General features: G+C 36.4%; 1 protein-coding gene across 5 annotated transcripts in view; it reads right to left on the minus strand.

Moving 5' to 3' along the window:
- LOC135216328 (rootletin-like) overlaps window positions 1–16,535 on the minus strand; it is a 413,187-nt gene that overhangs the window by 219,436 nt on the left and 177,216 nt on the right. For all 5 annotated transcript variants that reach the window (XR_010314855.1, XM_064251513.1, XM_064251512.1 and 2 more), the window contains exons 2-4: window positions 12,956–13,146; window positions 11,503–11,661; window positions 2,215–2,404 (exon numbers count right to left, since the gene is read on the minus strand). Coding sequence is in view for 4 of the 5 variants with exons in the window: in XM_064251513.1 (XP_064107583.1) it covers window positions 2,215–2,404; window positions 11,503–11,661; window positions 12,956–13,146 (540 nt within the window). In the remaining variant the exon portion in view is untranslated. The remainder of the gene's footprint in view (window positions 1–2,214; window positions 2,405–11,502; window positions 11,662–12,955; window positions 13,147–16,535) is intronic.

The following is a 16,535-nucleotide window of genomic DNA, read 5'->3' on the forward strand; positions in this document are numbered from 1 at the left end:
TAAATCACACTGGTGACGTATTAATTCATTACAATGTCAAGTATGATTTGATTAATCACACTGGTGACGTATTAATAAATTACAATGACAAGTACGATTTAACAAATCACACTGGTGACGTATTAATAAATTACAATGACAAGCACATGACAAATCACACTGGTGACGTATTAATTAATTACAATGACAAGTACGACCTGATGAATCACACTGGTAACGTTTTAATCAGTTACAATGACTAGCACGACCTAATAAATCACATAGTTTGTGGGTATACCAGACACAGACACGTTTATATAAAATATATCACCACATTCTGTATTTTATCCTTAAAATAACGATGTTTACTCCACAAACTGGTAGGAAATACTGAGGCGAATTCACACGAAACCATACACATGCAAGCACACTTCTCCTGCGAATCCTTAGATCTGTTTTAGTGCACTTCATCATGATTACCGGCGATAAAAACAGCCATAAATCGACTCCTAACGACCAGGGATGGAAATTTGCACAATAATGAAACATCAGTTTTATCACGTTCAGTTTATGATAAATTATCTTACTTTATTTATGATTTCCTCAATCTCAGATGACGGCTCATTTCACAATTGGTCTTGGCAGATGTCTGAATGGAATGGAATATATTAAGATTTAGGACAAAGGCCAAGCGCTGGCACCTTATGAGGTCATTCAGCAAAAAGGTTTGAAAAGTGTAACAGGAGGAAAAACCTCTCAGTTGTACTTTGAAGTCATTGTTTTATGAGGGTCGAAATTAGATGGAAGAGAAGGAATATGAAAGGAGGTAAAGTTAAACGAATGGAAGGAGTTGGAGCTAGGGGCCTAAGAAGGGACGCTGCAAAGAACCTCCAGGAATGCCTACAGTGCACCTCGTAGGGGGCATTGACGGCACTGGCCCCCTTTGGGAGCCTGGCAGATCTTTTACGGACGCATGCCCTTCCAGAATCCAGCCTATCCTATTCATCCATATTTATCCAGGCTGGGTAAATCCATAATCCGTAAAATAATATTTCAGTTACACGAAACCTTTCCCTCTTCACAGAATTCTTCGCGCATGCATCTTCAAGGAATAAATACTAATCAATTGAGTGTTTTGAATGGCAGTGTTCTATCACATCAATCAGTCATGAGCTCAGCAGTAAACACTATTTGCACCATTACTATTCTATAAAAAATCTCTGTCAGGTCATGGTTATAATTATTTGGGAGTACAAGGAAATATGCAGCATGTACATATCTGGGTTTTGGATATAATGCTCTCATGTGTAGGTAGATAAATATCTCCTTTATATATATATATATATATATATATATATATGTGTGTGTGTGTGTGTGTGTGTGTGTGTGTGTGTGTGTGTGTGTGTGTGAAGTTCATCTGAATATATATGAATTACCTATTATGGGATATATATATATATATATATATATCTCACATACATACGTATTACGATGATGATATAAGCAAATTAAATTTCACTATCATTGCTTTCATCTTAAATACAGCTGTAATAGCAAATTAGACTTGAGAAAATGGATGCTGTGAGTGTAACAACTGGCCTAGGTCAATAGTTCACACATACACATTCTGTGTCTCGTGTATGGTCATACAACATGGTAACAACCCATGAGGAAGTGGCTTTATGAAAATACATTAATGGTCATACACCTATTATAGACAGTGGGTAAGCACTGGTAAGCTACTTTATGAGAGATATAAAGAAGGGGTTACATTTTTTTACAAAGTGCATTTCCACAGTACAGGGCGTCCATAAAGTCCCAGTACCATTACAAGTATTTATTGCTCCTAATGGTACTGGGACTTTATGGACACCCTGTATATTTTGCCAAAAATAGGGGGAAAAGGGTAGGTAATTGCCTTTTGCATAAAGTTTTAAGTTTAAAGTGTGATGGTTGTTGTTTACACAAATATTGAACATTTACAGTCATGTGGTACTGACAAAACTAGGTGAGGATGGGTGTTGCCCCTTAACACCTGTATTATTTTTCACTTGCCCTTATCCAGATTTTGATATTATACGACGGGCCCCTGGCTCTACTAATCTGGATGATTGAAGGATTACAGTCAGCAATAGATGTTTGACACATGGAAAATCTAAACAAACCAAGGAAAAACACACACACACACCAACAGATACCACCTTAAAAAAAAAGTTGTTAAATTTTTGTCATTACCTCCAAACGAAACATCTCTGGATCGTCCATCGTGTCAGTCAGAGAGGTGGCGAGGTGGCCGACGGAGAGGGGCGTAGTGGTGGTGGTGGCGGTCCCAGCAGACGAAGGGAAGAGGTCCCTCCGAATTCGGCTCCCGCCACCAGGTGGCGTTAAATCCGGTTTTATGGGAGTACTGGTTGTTGCTGGTGGTCTGTTGTCAAGAGGATAAAAGCATCAGACAATACTCACGGTTTGCACGAGTCTTCAAATGGGGAAATGAATCCTTTTCAGTCTCAAAGGGGAATCGAACAGATTCCAGAACGCTCTATGTACAGCTTTATTTTTAAGTATGACTGTACCCATTCATAACTGGATTTCTTTCTCCAAAAGAGGCACTGCTAAGACATACACAAGATGGAATAAACGGTTATGTAATAAAAATCCACAATTATATAACTGAATTGTTTTACCTCTTGCATATTGATACAATCTATTTATAAATTTTGCACTTTTATTTGCATAATAGAAGTTATTTACATCATTGGCACCATTCTCTTCGCATGATAAGCTAAAATGGGTTAGTCTTTTTAAATAAACTCTCTATACGTCAGTGATTCTCAATCCGATTCTGGTCATGGATCCACCAGACCAATAAAAAATTCCATGAGTCATTTCTTACTTTTAAAAATAAACAAATAAATCATAGACCATATCCATTTCGAAATATATTTCTTACATGAGAAATACACCCTGGAGATTGTCATTACATATATTTTAGGAGTAATACAATGAAATTTATCAATATGAAATTGTTCTTAGTACACTCCATCAAATTCAAAAGCCTATATGCCAGTTTCCGGTTTATTAATAAATATATACACACTGGAGATTGTCATAGACATACTTTTTTTAGGAGTAATGCAATAAAATGAGCTGTCAGTTATTTTATCTAGATGAAACTGTTCTTAGTGCACTCCATTAAATAAAAAAAAAAACCTGTGACAGTCTACAGTTTATTAATGTAGAGACATCCTGTGGACATGTATGTCACCATATACCACTAGCTGTCGAATGTCGTGAAAATTTTTATTACGTAGCAAATGCTATATTAGTATTCAAGTTTAATATATGCTGGAAGAAGACCTTCATTAATAAAGGTTTTATTGAAAATAGTGGCTAATTCAGCCGCGTTAATTTTGTATAGAATAGAGAGACTTCTATACAAGATAAACGCGGCTGAAATAGCCATTATATTCAATAAAACCTGTATTCAATTTTAAGAAACATGACACCGAGTAAAATCAAAACATTCATCACAAGTTTATTTTTCATAAATGCAACGATGTATATATGTATATTCAGCGTGACCACCTAAGTTCAAATGGTCAAAGTATGTATTACTTTGTTTTTATGAAAAATAAACGAGCGATATACCTATGCATATTTGTATTTTTTTCCCGGTGTCAAGTGCGTGAAATGAACTTGAATACTTATATATATAGCTGGGACAAAGCAGCACTCACGTCAAAATCATTCTTTCTGCATGAAGTATACTGGAATGGTCGAGACTATCGACCGATACATTAGATTATTTTTCGTAATAATTATTGATTGCTTTAATCAACTTATCATGATACAGGAATCAAGCACTAAAAATAACGAAAAACATCACAAAACACCGGTAAAGAAAAACCTGATTTCATTATTATTATTATCATTATTATTATTATTATTATTATTATTATTATTATTATTATTATTATTATTATTATTATTATTATTATTATTATTCAGAAGATGAACACTATTCATATAGAACAAGACCAAGTTGCCACAGCCTTGGAATTCAAGCTTCCAAAGAATATTATGGCGTTCATCTGAAAGAAGTAACAGAAGGTTAAAGGAAATATAGAATGAAGAGCTCGGTTATCAAAAAATAAAAATAAAATGACAAATAAATAAACAGAGCAAAATGTAAGTAAATTAAAATAAGAGGAGGACTGTTGTAGTGTCGTAATGCGTTGCATCCTTCCTTGAACTTCTGAAGAAGTTCCAATTAAACAAAGTCCTCGAGGAGACCGTTCCACAGTCCTACGGTGGGAGGAATAAAGACCCTCTGGAACTAGGAAGTTCGATAGCTGTAGCTGTTAGAACTCGGAATTGTTTTAATAGAACTTAGGCCAAAGGTGAAGGAAAAACTGCGCGAAAAAGGATTTCAACGTGTAACAAGAGAAAGACTTGGCACTATGAAAAAACTGTAAGGAAAGGGTGGAAGGGATGGTAGAAGAAACGGTATATGAATGCAGGTACGGTGACAGGAATGAAAGGGGGCTGCAGTTAGGAGCAGAAGGGGCAGCTGCCTACAGTGCACCGCGTGAGGTGCTCTGACGACACTAGCCCCTCCACGGGTAAAGGAAAGTTGTTAAATACCCTTCATATCATCTCCATTTTCGACCGGGACAAGCCACAGCCACGGGAGCACAGATAGCATGTGGTGTACAACCTTCTCATGCAGAATGAACAAGAAGGTACAATTCCAATCCACTACAGAAGATGGATAAACGCGACCGAAGCTTATTCGAGAACCGTACCTCTCTCTTCTTACCCCTGAAGACAAGACATCCGTCTCAATTACAGGTAGATCCAGGTAAACCATGCGAGCTACTTAATGCCAGTCATCAGGAATAAAAAAAAAAATTACAAAAGGGAGGATTGCAAAGGATTGGCTGAGAAGAGGGGGAAGTCTGGACGCTTATGACGTCACGTTGTCATTACGAAGGGATTAATTGCTATATTGGATAAGGCAGACGTTCTGTCATTGCGTCGTTCTGAGAATTGTTTGTGGAGGCGACAGGGGCTTGTTTACTCGTATAAGAGAGCGACATGTTGATGTTTTCGTTTTTAATCAATGTTCGTAACAACAGTCTACGATAATTCACTTAAGCGTAAGACAAGAACATTTTTACTTATAAAGGAAAACAACAAATCAATGGTTTTGTTTTTAATCAAAAGTCGTAACAACAATGTACGATAATTCATATAAACACAAAACAAGAACTTGTTTACTTATAAACCGGTGGTTTTTGTTTTTAATCAATAGTCGTAACAACAATGTACAATAATTCACTTAAACGTAAGACGAGAACGTTTTTATTTATAAAGGAAAACATCAAATCAATATTTACATCTATACTCAACCTCTTGACATTAATGTACGATGCATTCACGTAAACATACAACCGGAAATGCTTTACCTACAGAGGAAAACGACATATACTGTCTCCATTTCTAATCGATCTCTTAAACATTAAACTCTTAACATCAATGTACAATAATTTACAGTTTTAATTTTTAATCAATATTTTAAATATCAAACTCTTAACATCAATGCACGACAATTTACCGTTTTTATTTTTAATCAATATCTTGAACATCGAATTCTTAACATCACTGTACGATAATTAACTTAAAACATAAAAACGGAGTTCGTTTACTTACAGACGAACACTGCATATGAATGTTTTCGTTTTTGCCTCAAAACGTTTAACAACAATATACGACAATTCACTCAAAACATAAGACGAGATATTGATTACGTTTACTGGTAAACGATATATCACTGTTTTCATCTTCTTATTCAATATTCTTAACAACAAGGCGTGATCCGACCTCCAGCTTACTCGGGTCGCGTGAAAGATTTTCCCCTCAGGCACATAAGTCGCTAACATTACATTCCTAAACGTGAAGTGATCCTCATAATTAATACTCATAATTAGTGCTACTCATATTGGCAACAAGGATCAAATAAAAAGGACACAAATTGAACGTGTTCAAATACTTTATAAGTGGAAACGCAAAATAATCGAACAGAAAAATAGCCTCTAAAATCAGCACACCAAATAAAATAAAACGTGATAAAATCTAAGGTCAAATAGAGCGTTGTTTCACCAACAAAAATTAAATTAAATGTGCTATATTTTATTAGAAATAATCATTCTGCACTATTTAACAGGCACATTACTTATACTTTGCATTTTCATTCGAATAAATAAATCATAAATATCTAATTCTACCATTCCTGTATCTTTAACACCCTTTTCAGACCTTTCTTAACAAACCCCCCCCCCCCCACAAAGTCTCTTAACCCCCTCAAGAACAACAACAACAACAACAACAACAAAAACAACAACAAAGCAGTTTGTAGGCTTCCTCCCTGAGTAAGCGAAAATACACATCCTCTGCAACACATAAAATACGTCAACAAATGGCTAATGTGCAACACTGAGGAAACATTTCTAGTGTTTAAGAAGTTGGACAGCCAGATAGAATAGACCAATGGGAATGGGTGAAGAGTTAAAGGCATAGAATATTACACAACTCGAGATGGACGCAACAGAGGAAATTGGGTCTGTATACAGTGGGCCCCCCACATAAGTATGCTACTAGTGGATACATCATAACAAGAACTGAGATTATATATATCTATATATATATATATATATATATATATATATATATATATAATAATATAATATATATATATATATATATATATATATATATCATTCAAGCTAGAAATGTCCTTTAATATCTAAATTCACTCTACCTCCCAAATGATATATTTTCATATATGTACCGAAGGGGAATTTTTTAGTTGATAATAATTTCGTCCCCCCATGGGATCGAACCACCGTCCAAGTGGACGGGGACGAAATCAGGACAGTCAGTGACGCTATCCAATCAGCCAACAGAGACGCTATAAGTTCATATCGATTCTGACCTTACAAATCACCCTCGAACTCGGTGCTTTCGTAATTAGAATCGATATGAAACCCCGTCTACCATGTTAGCCAATTCGAGCGTTTGACAGCACGTAGCCTTTTTGTTATGAATAATTATCACATCGAACCGTGATTCATTTATATATCATTCAAGCTACAAATGTCCTTTAATATCTAAATTCACTCTACCTCATATCGATTCTAATTACGAAAGCACCGAGTTCGAGGGTGATTTGTAAGGTCAGAATCGATATGAACTTATAGCGTCTCTGTTGGCTGATTGGATAGCGTCACTGACTGTCCTGATTTCGTACCCGTCCACTTGGACGGTGGTTCGATCCCATGGGGGGACGAAATTATTATCAACTAAAAAATTCCCCTTCGGTACATATATGAAAATATATCATTTGGGAGGTAGAGTGAATTTAGATATTAAAGGACATTTGTAGCTTGAATGATATATAAATGAATCACGGTTCGATGTGATAATTATTCATAACAAAAAGGCTACGTGCTGTCAAACGCTCGAATTGGCTAACATGGTAGACGGGGTTTCATATCGATTCTAATTACGAAAGCACCGAGTTCGAGGGTGATTTGTAAGGTCAGAATCGATATGAACTTATAGCGTCTCTGTTGGCTGATTGGATAGCGTCACTGACTGTCCTGATTTCGTCCCCGTCCACTTGGACGGTGGTTCGATCCCATGGGGGGACGAAATTATTATCAACTAAAAAATTCCCCTTCGGTACATATATGAAAATATATCATTTGGGAGGTAGAGTGAATTTAGATATTAAAGGACATTTGTAGCTTGAATGATATATAAATGAATCACGGTTCGATGTGATAATTATTCATATATATATATATATATATATATATATATATATATATATATAGACTATATGTATATATATACACACATATATATATATATATATATATATATATATATATATATATATATGTGTGTATATATATATGCTATATATATATATATATATATATATATATATATATATATATATATATATATATATATATATTATATAATCTCAGTTCTTGTTATGATGTATCCACTAGTAGCATACTTATGTGGGGGGCCCACTGTATACAGACCCAAGTTCCTCTGTTGCGTCCATCTCGAGTTGTGTAATATTCTATGCCTTTAACTCTTCACCCATTCCCTTTGGTCTATTCTATCTGGCTGTCCAAAGGCGTCTACATGTTTCGGCCACCTCGTTTGCTTTTGATAACACCAGCCCGCCCGAAATTTCCGTTGACAACCTACAGCACGATGAACATTGGACAGCTGCTTTATAATACCAGCGTGCCAGAAAGGCAAATCATAAGGAGAATTGAAAGAATATTGTACAAAATCAATTCTGTGAATTCTGCCATTATCTTTAAAAAAAACTTGTTTGAAAGAAAGGTCCTTTGTTTCCAGCATACCATAATAATAATAAATAATAATAATAATAATAAATAATAATAATAATAATAATAATAATAATAATAATAATGAATAATAATAATAATAATAATAATAATGATAATAATAATAATAATAATAATAATAATAATAATAATAAGGGATAGACTATAAGAAAGCCTTCGACATGATACCACACACATGGCTAATAGAATGCCTGAAAATATATGGGGCAGAGGAAAACACCATCAGCTTCCTCAAAAATACAATGCGCAACTGGAATACAATACTTACAAGCTCTGGAATAAGACTAGCAGAGGTTAATATCAGAGAGGGAATCTTCCAGGGCGACTCACTGTCCCCACTACTCTTCGTAGTAGCCATGATTCCCCATGACAAAAAGTACTACAGAAGATGGATGCCGGGTACCAACTCAAGAAAAGAGGCACAGAATTAACCATCTGATGTTCATGGACGAAATCAAGCTGTATGGTAAGAGCATCAAGGAAATAGATACCCTAATCCAGACTGTAAGGATTGTATCTGGGGACATCAGGATGGAGTTTGGAATAGAAAAATGCGCCTTAGTCAACATACAAAAAGGCAAAGTAACGAGAACTGAAGGGATAAAGCTACCAGATGGGAACAACATCAAACACATATATGAGACTGGATACAAATACCTGGGAATAATGGAAGGAGGGGATATAAAACACCAAGAGATGAAGGACACGATCAAGAAAGAATATATGCAGAGACTCAAGGCGATACTCAAGTCAAAACTCAACGCCGGAAATATGATAAAAGCCATAAACACATGGGCAGTGCCAGTAATCAGATACAGCGCAGGAATAGTCGAATGGACGAAGGCAGAACTCCTAAGCATACATCAGAAAACCAGGAAACATATGACAATACACATAGCACTACACCCAAGAGCAAATACGGACGGACTATACATAACACGAAAGGAAAGAGGGAGAGGACTACTAAGTATAGAGGACTGCGTCAACACCGAGAACAGAGCACTGGGGCAATATCTGAAAACCAGTGAAGACGAGTGGCTAAAGAGTGCATGGGAAGAAGGACTAATAAAAGTAGACGAAGACCCAGAAATATACAGAGACAGGAGAAAGACAGATAGAACAGAGGACTGGCACAACAAACCAATGCACGGACAATACATGAGACAGACTAAAGAACTAGCCAGCGATGACACATGGCAATGGCTACAGAGGGGAGAGCTAAAGAAGGAAACTGAAGGAATGATAACAACGGCACAAGATCAGGCCCTAAGAACCAGATATGTTCAAAGAACGATAGACAGAAATAACATCTCTCCCATATGTAGGAAGTGCAATACGAAAAATGAAACCATAAACCACATAGCAAGCGAATGTCCGGCACTTGCACAGAACCAGTACAAAAAGAGGCATGATTCAGTGGCAAAAGCCCTCCACTGGAGCCTGTGCAAGAAACATCAGCTACCTTGCAGTAATAAGTGGTATGAGCACCAACCTGAGGGAGTGATAGAAAACGATCAGGCAAAGATCCTCTGGGACTATGGTATCAGAACAGATAGGGTGATACGTGCAAACAGACCAGACGTGACGTTGATGGACAAAGTCAAGAAGAAAGTATCACTCATTGATGTCGCAATACCATGGGACACCAGAGTTGAAGAGAAAGAGGAAAAAAATCGATAAGTATCAAGATTCTGAAAATAGAAATAAGAAGGATATGTGATATGCCAGTGGAAATCGTACCCATAATCATAGGAGCACTAGGCACGATCCCAAGATCCCTGAAAAGGAATCTAGGAAAAACTAGACCGCTGAATGTAAGCTCCAGGACTCAGCAGAAGAATGTGATCCTAGAAATGGCGCACATAGTAAGAAAAGTGATGGACTCCTAAGGAGGCAGGATGCAACCCGGAACCCCACACTATAAATACCACCCAGTCGAATTGGAGGACTATGATAGAGCAAAAAAAAAAAAAAAAAAACACATAATAATAATAAATAATAATGAATAAATAAAATAATAATCATAATAATAATAATAAATAATAATTAATAATAATATAATAATAATAATAATATAATGTTCTTAAAGCGTCCACAATAATACAAAGTGTTAAGAGTCCGTGTATAATTTTGAAGACTTTACAGAAAGCTTTCGAACCCTTCCCTGGGTTCATCTTCAGTCCAAATGAACAAGTTACATGTACTGAGGTAAATTAAAAAACAAAAAGAAGTCGTGAAGATCGTGACAATGGTAGTTAGTTCGTTAATGAGCCAGGTGATGAAGAAAGAGGGCAGTTACTCCAGCTAGGTGATATCCTCTCCCCTAGTTGGAGTTAACTGCCCCCTCCTTTTTCATCACCTGGCCCATTAACGAGCTAACGACCGTTGTCAACGATCTTCAACGACTCTTTGTTTTTAAATTCACCTCTGTACATGTTGTAACTTACTGTTCATTTGGACTGAAGATGAACCCTTGGGAAGGGTTCGAAAGCTTTCTGTAAAGTCTTAAACATTATACACGGACTCTAACACTTTGTATTATTGTGGACCCTTTAGAACATTATACGTATATACTCTCGCGATAGAGTTTTTCCCTAATAAGAAGAAGAAGAAGAAGAAGAAGAAGAAGAAGAAGAAGAAGAAGAAGAAGAAGAAGAAGAAGAAAACTACTGATATATATATATATATATATATATATATATATATATATATATATATATACATCAAATATTTATATATATATATATATATATATATATATATATATATATATATATATATGGAATAATATATTTTCAGAATCACACAATAATAATAATAATAATAATAATTAATAATAATAAAAAATAATAACAATAATAATAATAATAATAATAATAATAATAATAATAATAATAAAGATGGCATACCACTTAATTATGATGCTACAAAACTACACAAACCACTGCTAGAGAGAGAGAGAGAGAGAGAGAGAGAGAGAGAGAGAGAGAGAGAGAGAGAGACCTACCAGACAATATATAGGTATATATTTCAAACCCGCAAGGAGGCATTATGGGGAACAACTGACCTCCTGACGTCGGTGAGTGACCTTGTGCGAGGCGGCAGTGAAGAAGGGTAACCTCGATCATGCCTCGGGGAGGTCGAGTCATCGAAAGCGAGGTCAGCCCGACTCAGGCGCGATGACCCGTCCGTCAGGCCCTCGGCGCGGCGTTCGAGGGAATGGTGTCTGTGGGCCGAGGTCAAATGGTTAGTTAAAGATTCGAACGAGGTCAGAAATGTTCGAAAGAGGTCAAGAAGGTTAATAAAAGGTTCAAATGATGTCATAAAGGTTGATTAAAGGTTGGAACGAGGTCAAAAAGGTTTATTAAAGGTTCAAACGAAGTCAAAAAGGTTAATTAAAGGTTCAAACGATGTCAAAAAGGTTAATTAAAGGTTCGAACTAGGTCAACAAGGTTAATTAAAGGAACAATGTCAAAAAGGCTGATTAAAGTTGCAAACAAGGTTAAACAAAAATAAGACTTTGTATAATATGGGCATGGGCACTACCAGCAGAACCACACAAGTGGGTAGCGCCCCCTGTCTTTTCAATTGAAAGACCAGGGTTCTATCTGGGTGTGAGTTGGAAATTTATTTCTGCTCCATATGTAATTGTGTGATGATTATTAATCACTCGGGTACATGTACCCCTCTTAATTATTTCTAGGGTACACCTCAATCACTCTAAGGTACACTCAATCTCTCTAGGGTACACTCCTAGGGTATATGTATCCACCTCAATCACTATGGTACATGTACCCTTCTCATCACTCTCGGAAACATGTACCTATCTCTATCACTCTCAGGCACAATATACCTAGACCGTGGGCACACGTACCCGTCTCAATCACTCTCGGGCACATGTACCCGTCTCAATCACTCTAGGGAACATGTATCCTTCTTAATCAATCTGCGGAACACGTACCGTCTTAATCACTCTAGGAAACATGTACCCATCTATTACTCTCGGGTACATGTACCCATCTTAATCACTCTAGGAAACATGTACCCGTTTTAATCACTCCAGGGTACACATACCCGTCTCCATCACTCTCGGGAACATGTACCCATCTTAATCACTCTCGGATACATGTACCCGTCTCAATCAATCTAGGGTACATGTACCGGTCCTTATTAATAACGGGAACACGTACCCATCTCTCTCACTCTAGGGTTCACGTACCCATCTCAATCACTCTAGGGCACACGTACCCGTCTTAATCACTTTCGGGAACACGTACCCGTTTTAGTCACTCTTGGGAACATGTACCCATCTCAATCACTCTACTGAACACGTATCTGTCTTAATCACTCTAGGAAACATGTACCGTCTTTATTACTCTCGGATACATGTTCAAGATCATGTACCCTTCTTTATCACTCACTGGAACACGTACCCGTCTCAGTCACACTGGGGCACACGTACCATGTCCACAAAAATGCCCGGAAGTAGGACCAACCAACCAACCAACCAACCAACCAACCTTGGCGATTCGGTGGAAGCTGCCCTCCTGTGCCGGGACGAGGCGGATACTCCTCCTGCTCCTCCAGCAGCTGATCTCGGAGACGAGAGGTTGTGGGTTAATAGGTTGCGAAGTCTGGTCGAGACTGCCTCGCCCTCCCGAACCAGCAACTCCAAGTCACTGTCATGGCGGCCCAAGCTACCACTCAGACGCTGAGAGAGAGAGAGAGAGAGAGAGAGAGAAAAAAAGAAAGATTGGTTAAGTACGCATGTCTTGACTGTAAGCATTAGGTCGTGTGCATATCTAATTACGTGACTTCTGAGGTAATGATGTGTTGCTGTCATGATAACAGGGGGGGGGGGGGGGGGGGGAGGGGGGAGGAGGTGGTTTTGCTGTTTACGGGAGTCTACTGTATCTGGATGCAATTAACTTCCGAGTTTTCGAAAGGAAGATACTGTTACAAATTACAAAAGGTTACAAAATTCAGAAAGTTACAAAACCACCAATATCAACCAAATATGTTTTAATGATAAAGCTGAAGCGTTTGAATGGAAGATACGGTTACAAAATACATAAAGTTACAAAAAATTTGCAATTTACAGACAGTTACAAAAACCACCAGCGATAATCGAACACGTTACATTGAAAGAAATTTTATTGGTTGGAATTTCTCTCAAGATATCATGAGCTTCAAGTTCTCGAATGGAGATAGTTACAAAATACAAAAAGTTACAAAATTCAGAAAATTACAAAATACAAAAAATTTAGAAAACACCAATAATGCCCGAACAAATTATAATGATAACATTTTATTAATGTGGCTGGACTTTCTCTCAAAATATCATTAACTTCAAGTTCTCGAATTAACAATACAGTTATAAAATGCAGGAAACTTACAAAACCACCAACAGAAACCAAAATGTATTACAATGGTAAAATTGTACTGACTAAAAGCTTCTTCCCAAAACATTATAAATTAAAAGTCATTATAATCGTACGTCTATTCTAAATTAAAAGTCATTATAATTGTAAGTCTATCAAGACAAAGAAATATATTCTATAGGATAATTGCATCGAAATAACCCTGTAAAAAAATGGGCAAATTAGAAATATCTCAAAAAAACTTTTAAAAAAATATGAAAGCTTTTGAAATCAATAAATCAAGTTAAAGTTAAATATTTGCAACAGTTACTTAAATATTTGATATTTACAATAGTTACCAGTTACAATATATACAAACCAACTACATGACTGATTTGATCTCGTCCCAAACAATGACGTCACAAGTATCAAACCATTTCAGCCGTTTATAGCTATCCCAAGAATCACTGCTTAGAACTATGACAATGAATTGCCAGGTTTTTTTTTTTTACTGAAAACCTGACGGATCTATTCAGCCATTCTAATACATATCATATCATAAAATACCACGGTTGTAACGACGCGCGCGCCCGCAAATTCACAAACAAACAAACACACACACACACAATATATATATATATATATATATATATATATATATATATAATATATATATTATATAATATATATATATATATATTTGTGCTTGTCATCTTAATTAAACTCAAATGTCAAAGTTCATGCATAAACGGTTAGAGAGAGAGAGAGAGAGAGAGAGAGAGAGAGAGAGAGAGAGAGAGAGAGAATCAACACGGCGCCCAATCCAACCCCGAAGAACGAGGACGAACACTTACATGACCACTGATCGTAAAGGCGAAGCTTACGAGGCATTAGTATCCAAAATCTGTTGTATATTAACATAATTCTTTATCCCGGTTTTCAGTTTTCTTTCAAAGAAAACTATTGAGATGGCTTTGTCTGCCCGTCCGTCCTCAGATCTTAAAAACTACAGAGGCTAGAAGGCTGCAAATTTGTACGTTGATCACCCAAACATAAAACACACCATATTGCAGCCCTCTAGCCACCAGTAGTTTTTATCTTGTAAGAGGTTAAAGCAAACCATAACCGTACTTCTGTCAGCGCTATAGATACCAACAGCATAGGCCACCACCGTACCGTAACTGAGTTTTATGTCTGTGACTTACGGCAAAACTGGACAGAAAACTCGATTGTTATTTTTTTTTTTTATCTGTCGAGGAACGACGCTTGGAAACGATAAAAACCTCAAAGAAACGAGGCAATTACTGCGTTTCTAAGAAAGAGACCGACCACAGACTCATTAATTCACTTTCTCATTTGTATAAAATAAGAGAAGAAATATCCCCCAATCGACAGGCTGTTCCAATTCGTGCCTCTAGGCGATTCACGTGGCCTATATGGGCTAAGACCACGGGACAATTTTAAATATTCAAGTCGGCAGAGATCAAAAGGATCTATATTTTTTACAGAACAATGTTTCCCCTCATTATATCTGCCGTCCCTTTCTCGAAACTGGAGGAATATGTTTCTGAGTGAAAGCGAACTTTTTTAACTTTTTTTGACGAATTATCCCTAATACAAAACCCATATGGCGTAACTTGAACTATTCTAATTAAACTGTCATAAAACGCATCTAAAGTCTATAAGCGAATGCTTATATAATCACAGGCATTCGGTTTTTTCTAAGCCAGACCAAAGTTAAACCTACGGTATAGTGAACCCGAAATTTGGTAGTATATTGAATAGGTGTATACATACACACGTACACACACATATATATACATATAAGAAGTTAAGAAACCACTGTGGTTAATATAGTTTCATATATATAAATATATATGTATATGTATATGGATATATATATATATATATATATATATATACACATATATATACATATATATTTATCTATATGAAACTATATTAACCACAGTGGTTTCTTAACTTCTTATATGTATATATGTATATATATATATATTATATATATATATATCTATATATATATATATATATGAGCATCTGCTTGGATGAAGCCTAGCATCTCATCCCCAATTAGTAGAAAACAGATACATACCAGCGTGAACATACCTAAATGCTAAATACATGATTTACAAAACGCTGCATGTCTGAAACTGGCATATACAGACGAATAGCAGGAAAAATAAATTCTGTCGAAAAACTTAAACAAAATGGTAAACCATTTCCCAAAAATGATGAAGGAAACGTGAACCTTACTGTACCTAATGTTAATCGTTTGAGAAAGCCCTTGAATATAAACATACAATCAAATATATACATCATATCACTAATGCCATATATGTTGCTATGGAAGCCATGATCAGGAATCATACTCATCTACTCTCTTTTCTTGACGTTTTGGCGCTTATACCAAACTTCTAAACCCTGCTACGAGTTTTTTTAATCAAGTTTAGTTCAAAGTTCAACCTCCTCTCTAAGCCTTGGTGCCACAAGAGTGACCCCTCCGTAATAGGCACTGATCTTTTGGCTGACCTCTGATTATCTTTCACAGGGGCATTTTTACCTGAAACTTGCATGCGAGGTAACGATCTTCAGTGATCTTCAATTATCTTTATCCCTGGGGGCACCAAAATACTTTAATGGAATGCCTAAACACTCAGGATAAATATATCCAAAGTATTTTTACTAAATCTCCCACCTAAGTGTTCATGTACTGGTGATT

The sequence above is a fragment of the Macrobrachium nipponense genome, chromosome 6 (assembly GCF_015104395.2).
Source record: "Macrobrachium nipponense isolate FS-2020 chromosome 6, ASM1510439v2, whole genome shotgun sequence".
In the NCBI taxonomy this organism is placed as follows: Eukaryota; Metazoa; Arthropoda; class Malacostraca; order Decapoda; family Palaemonidae; genus Macrobrachium; species Macrobrachium nipponense.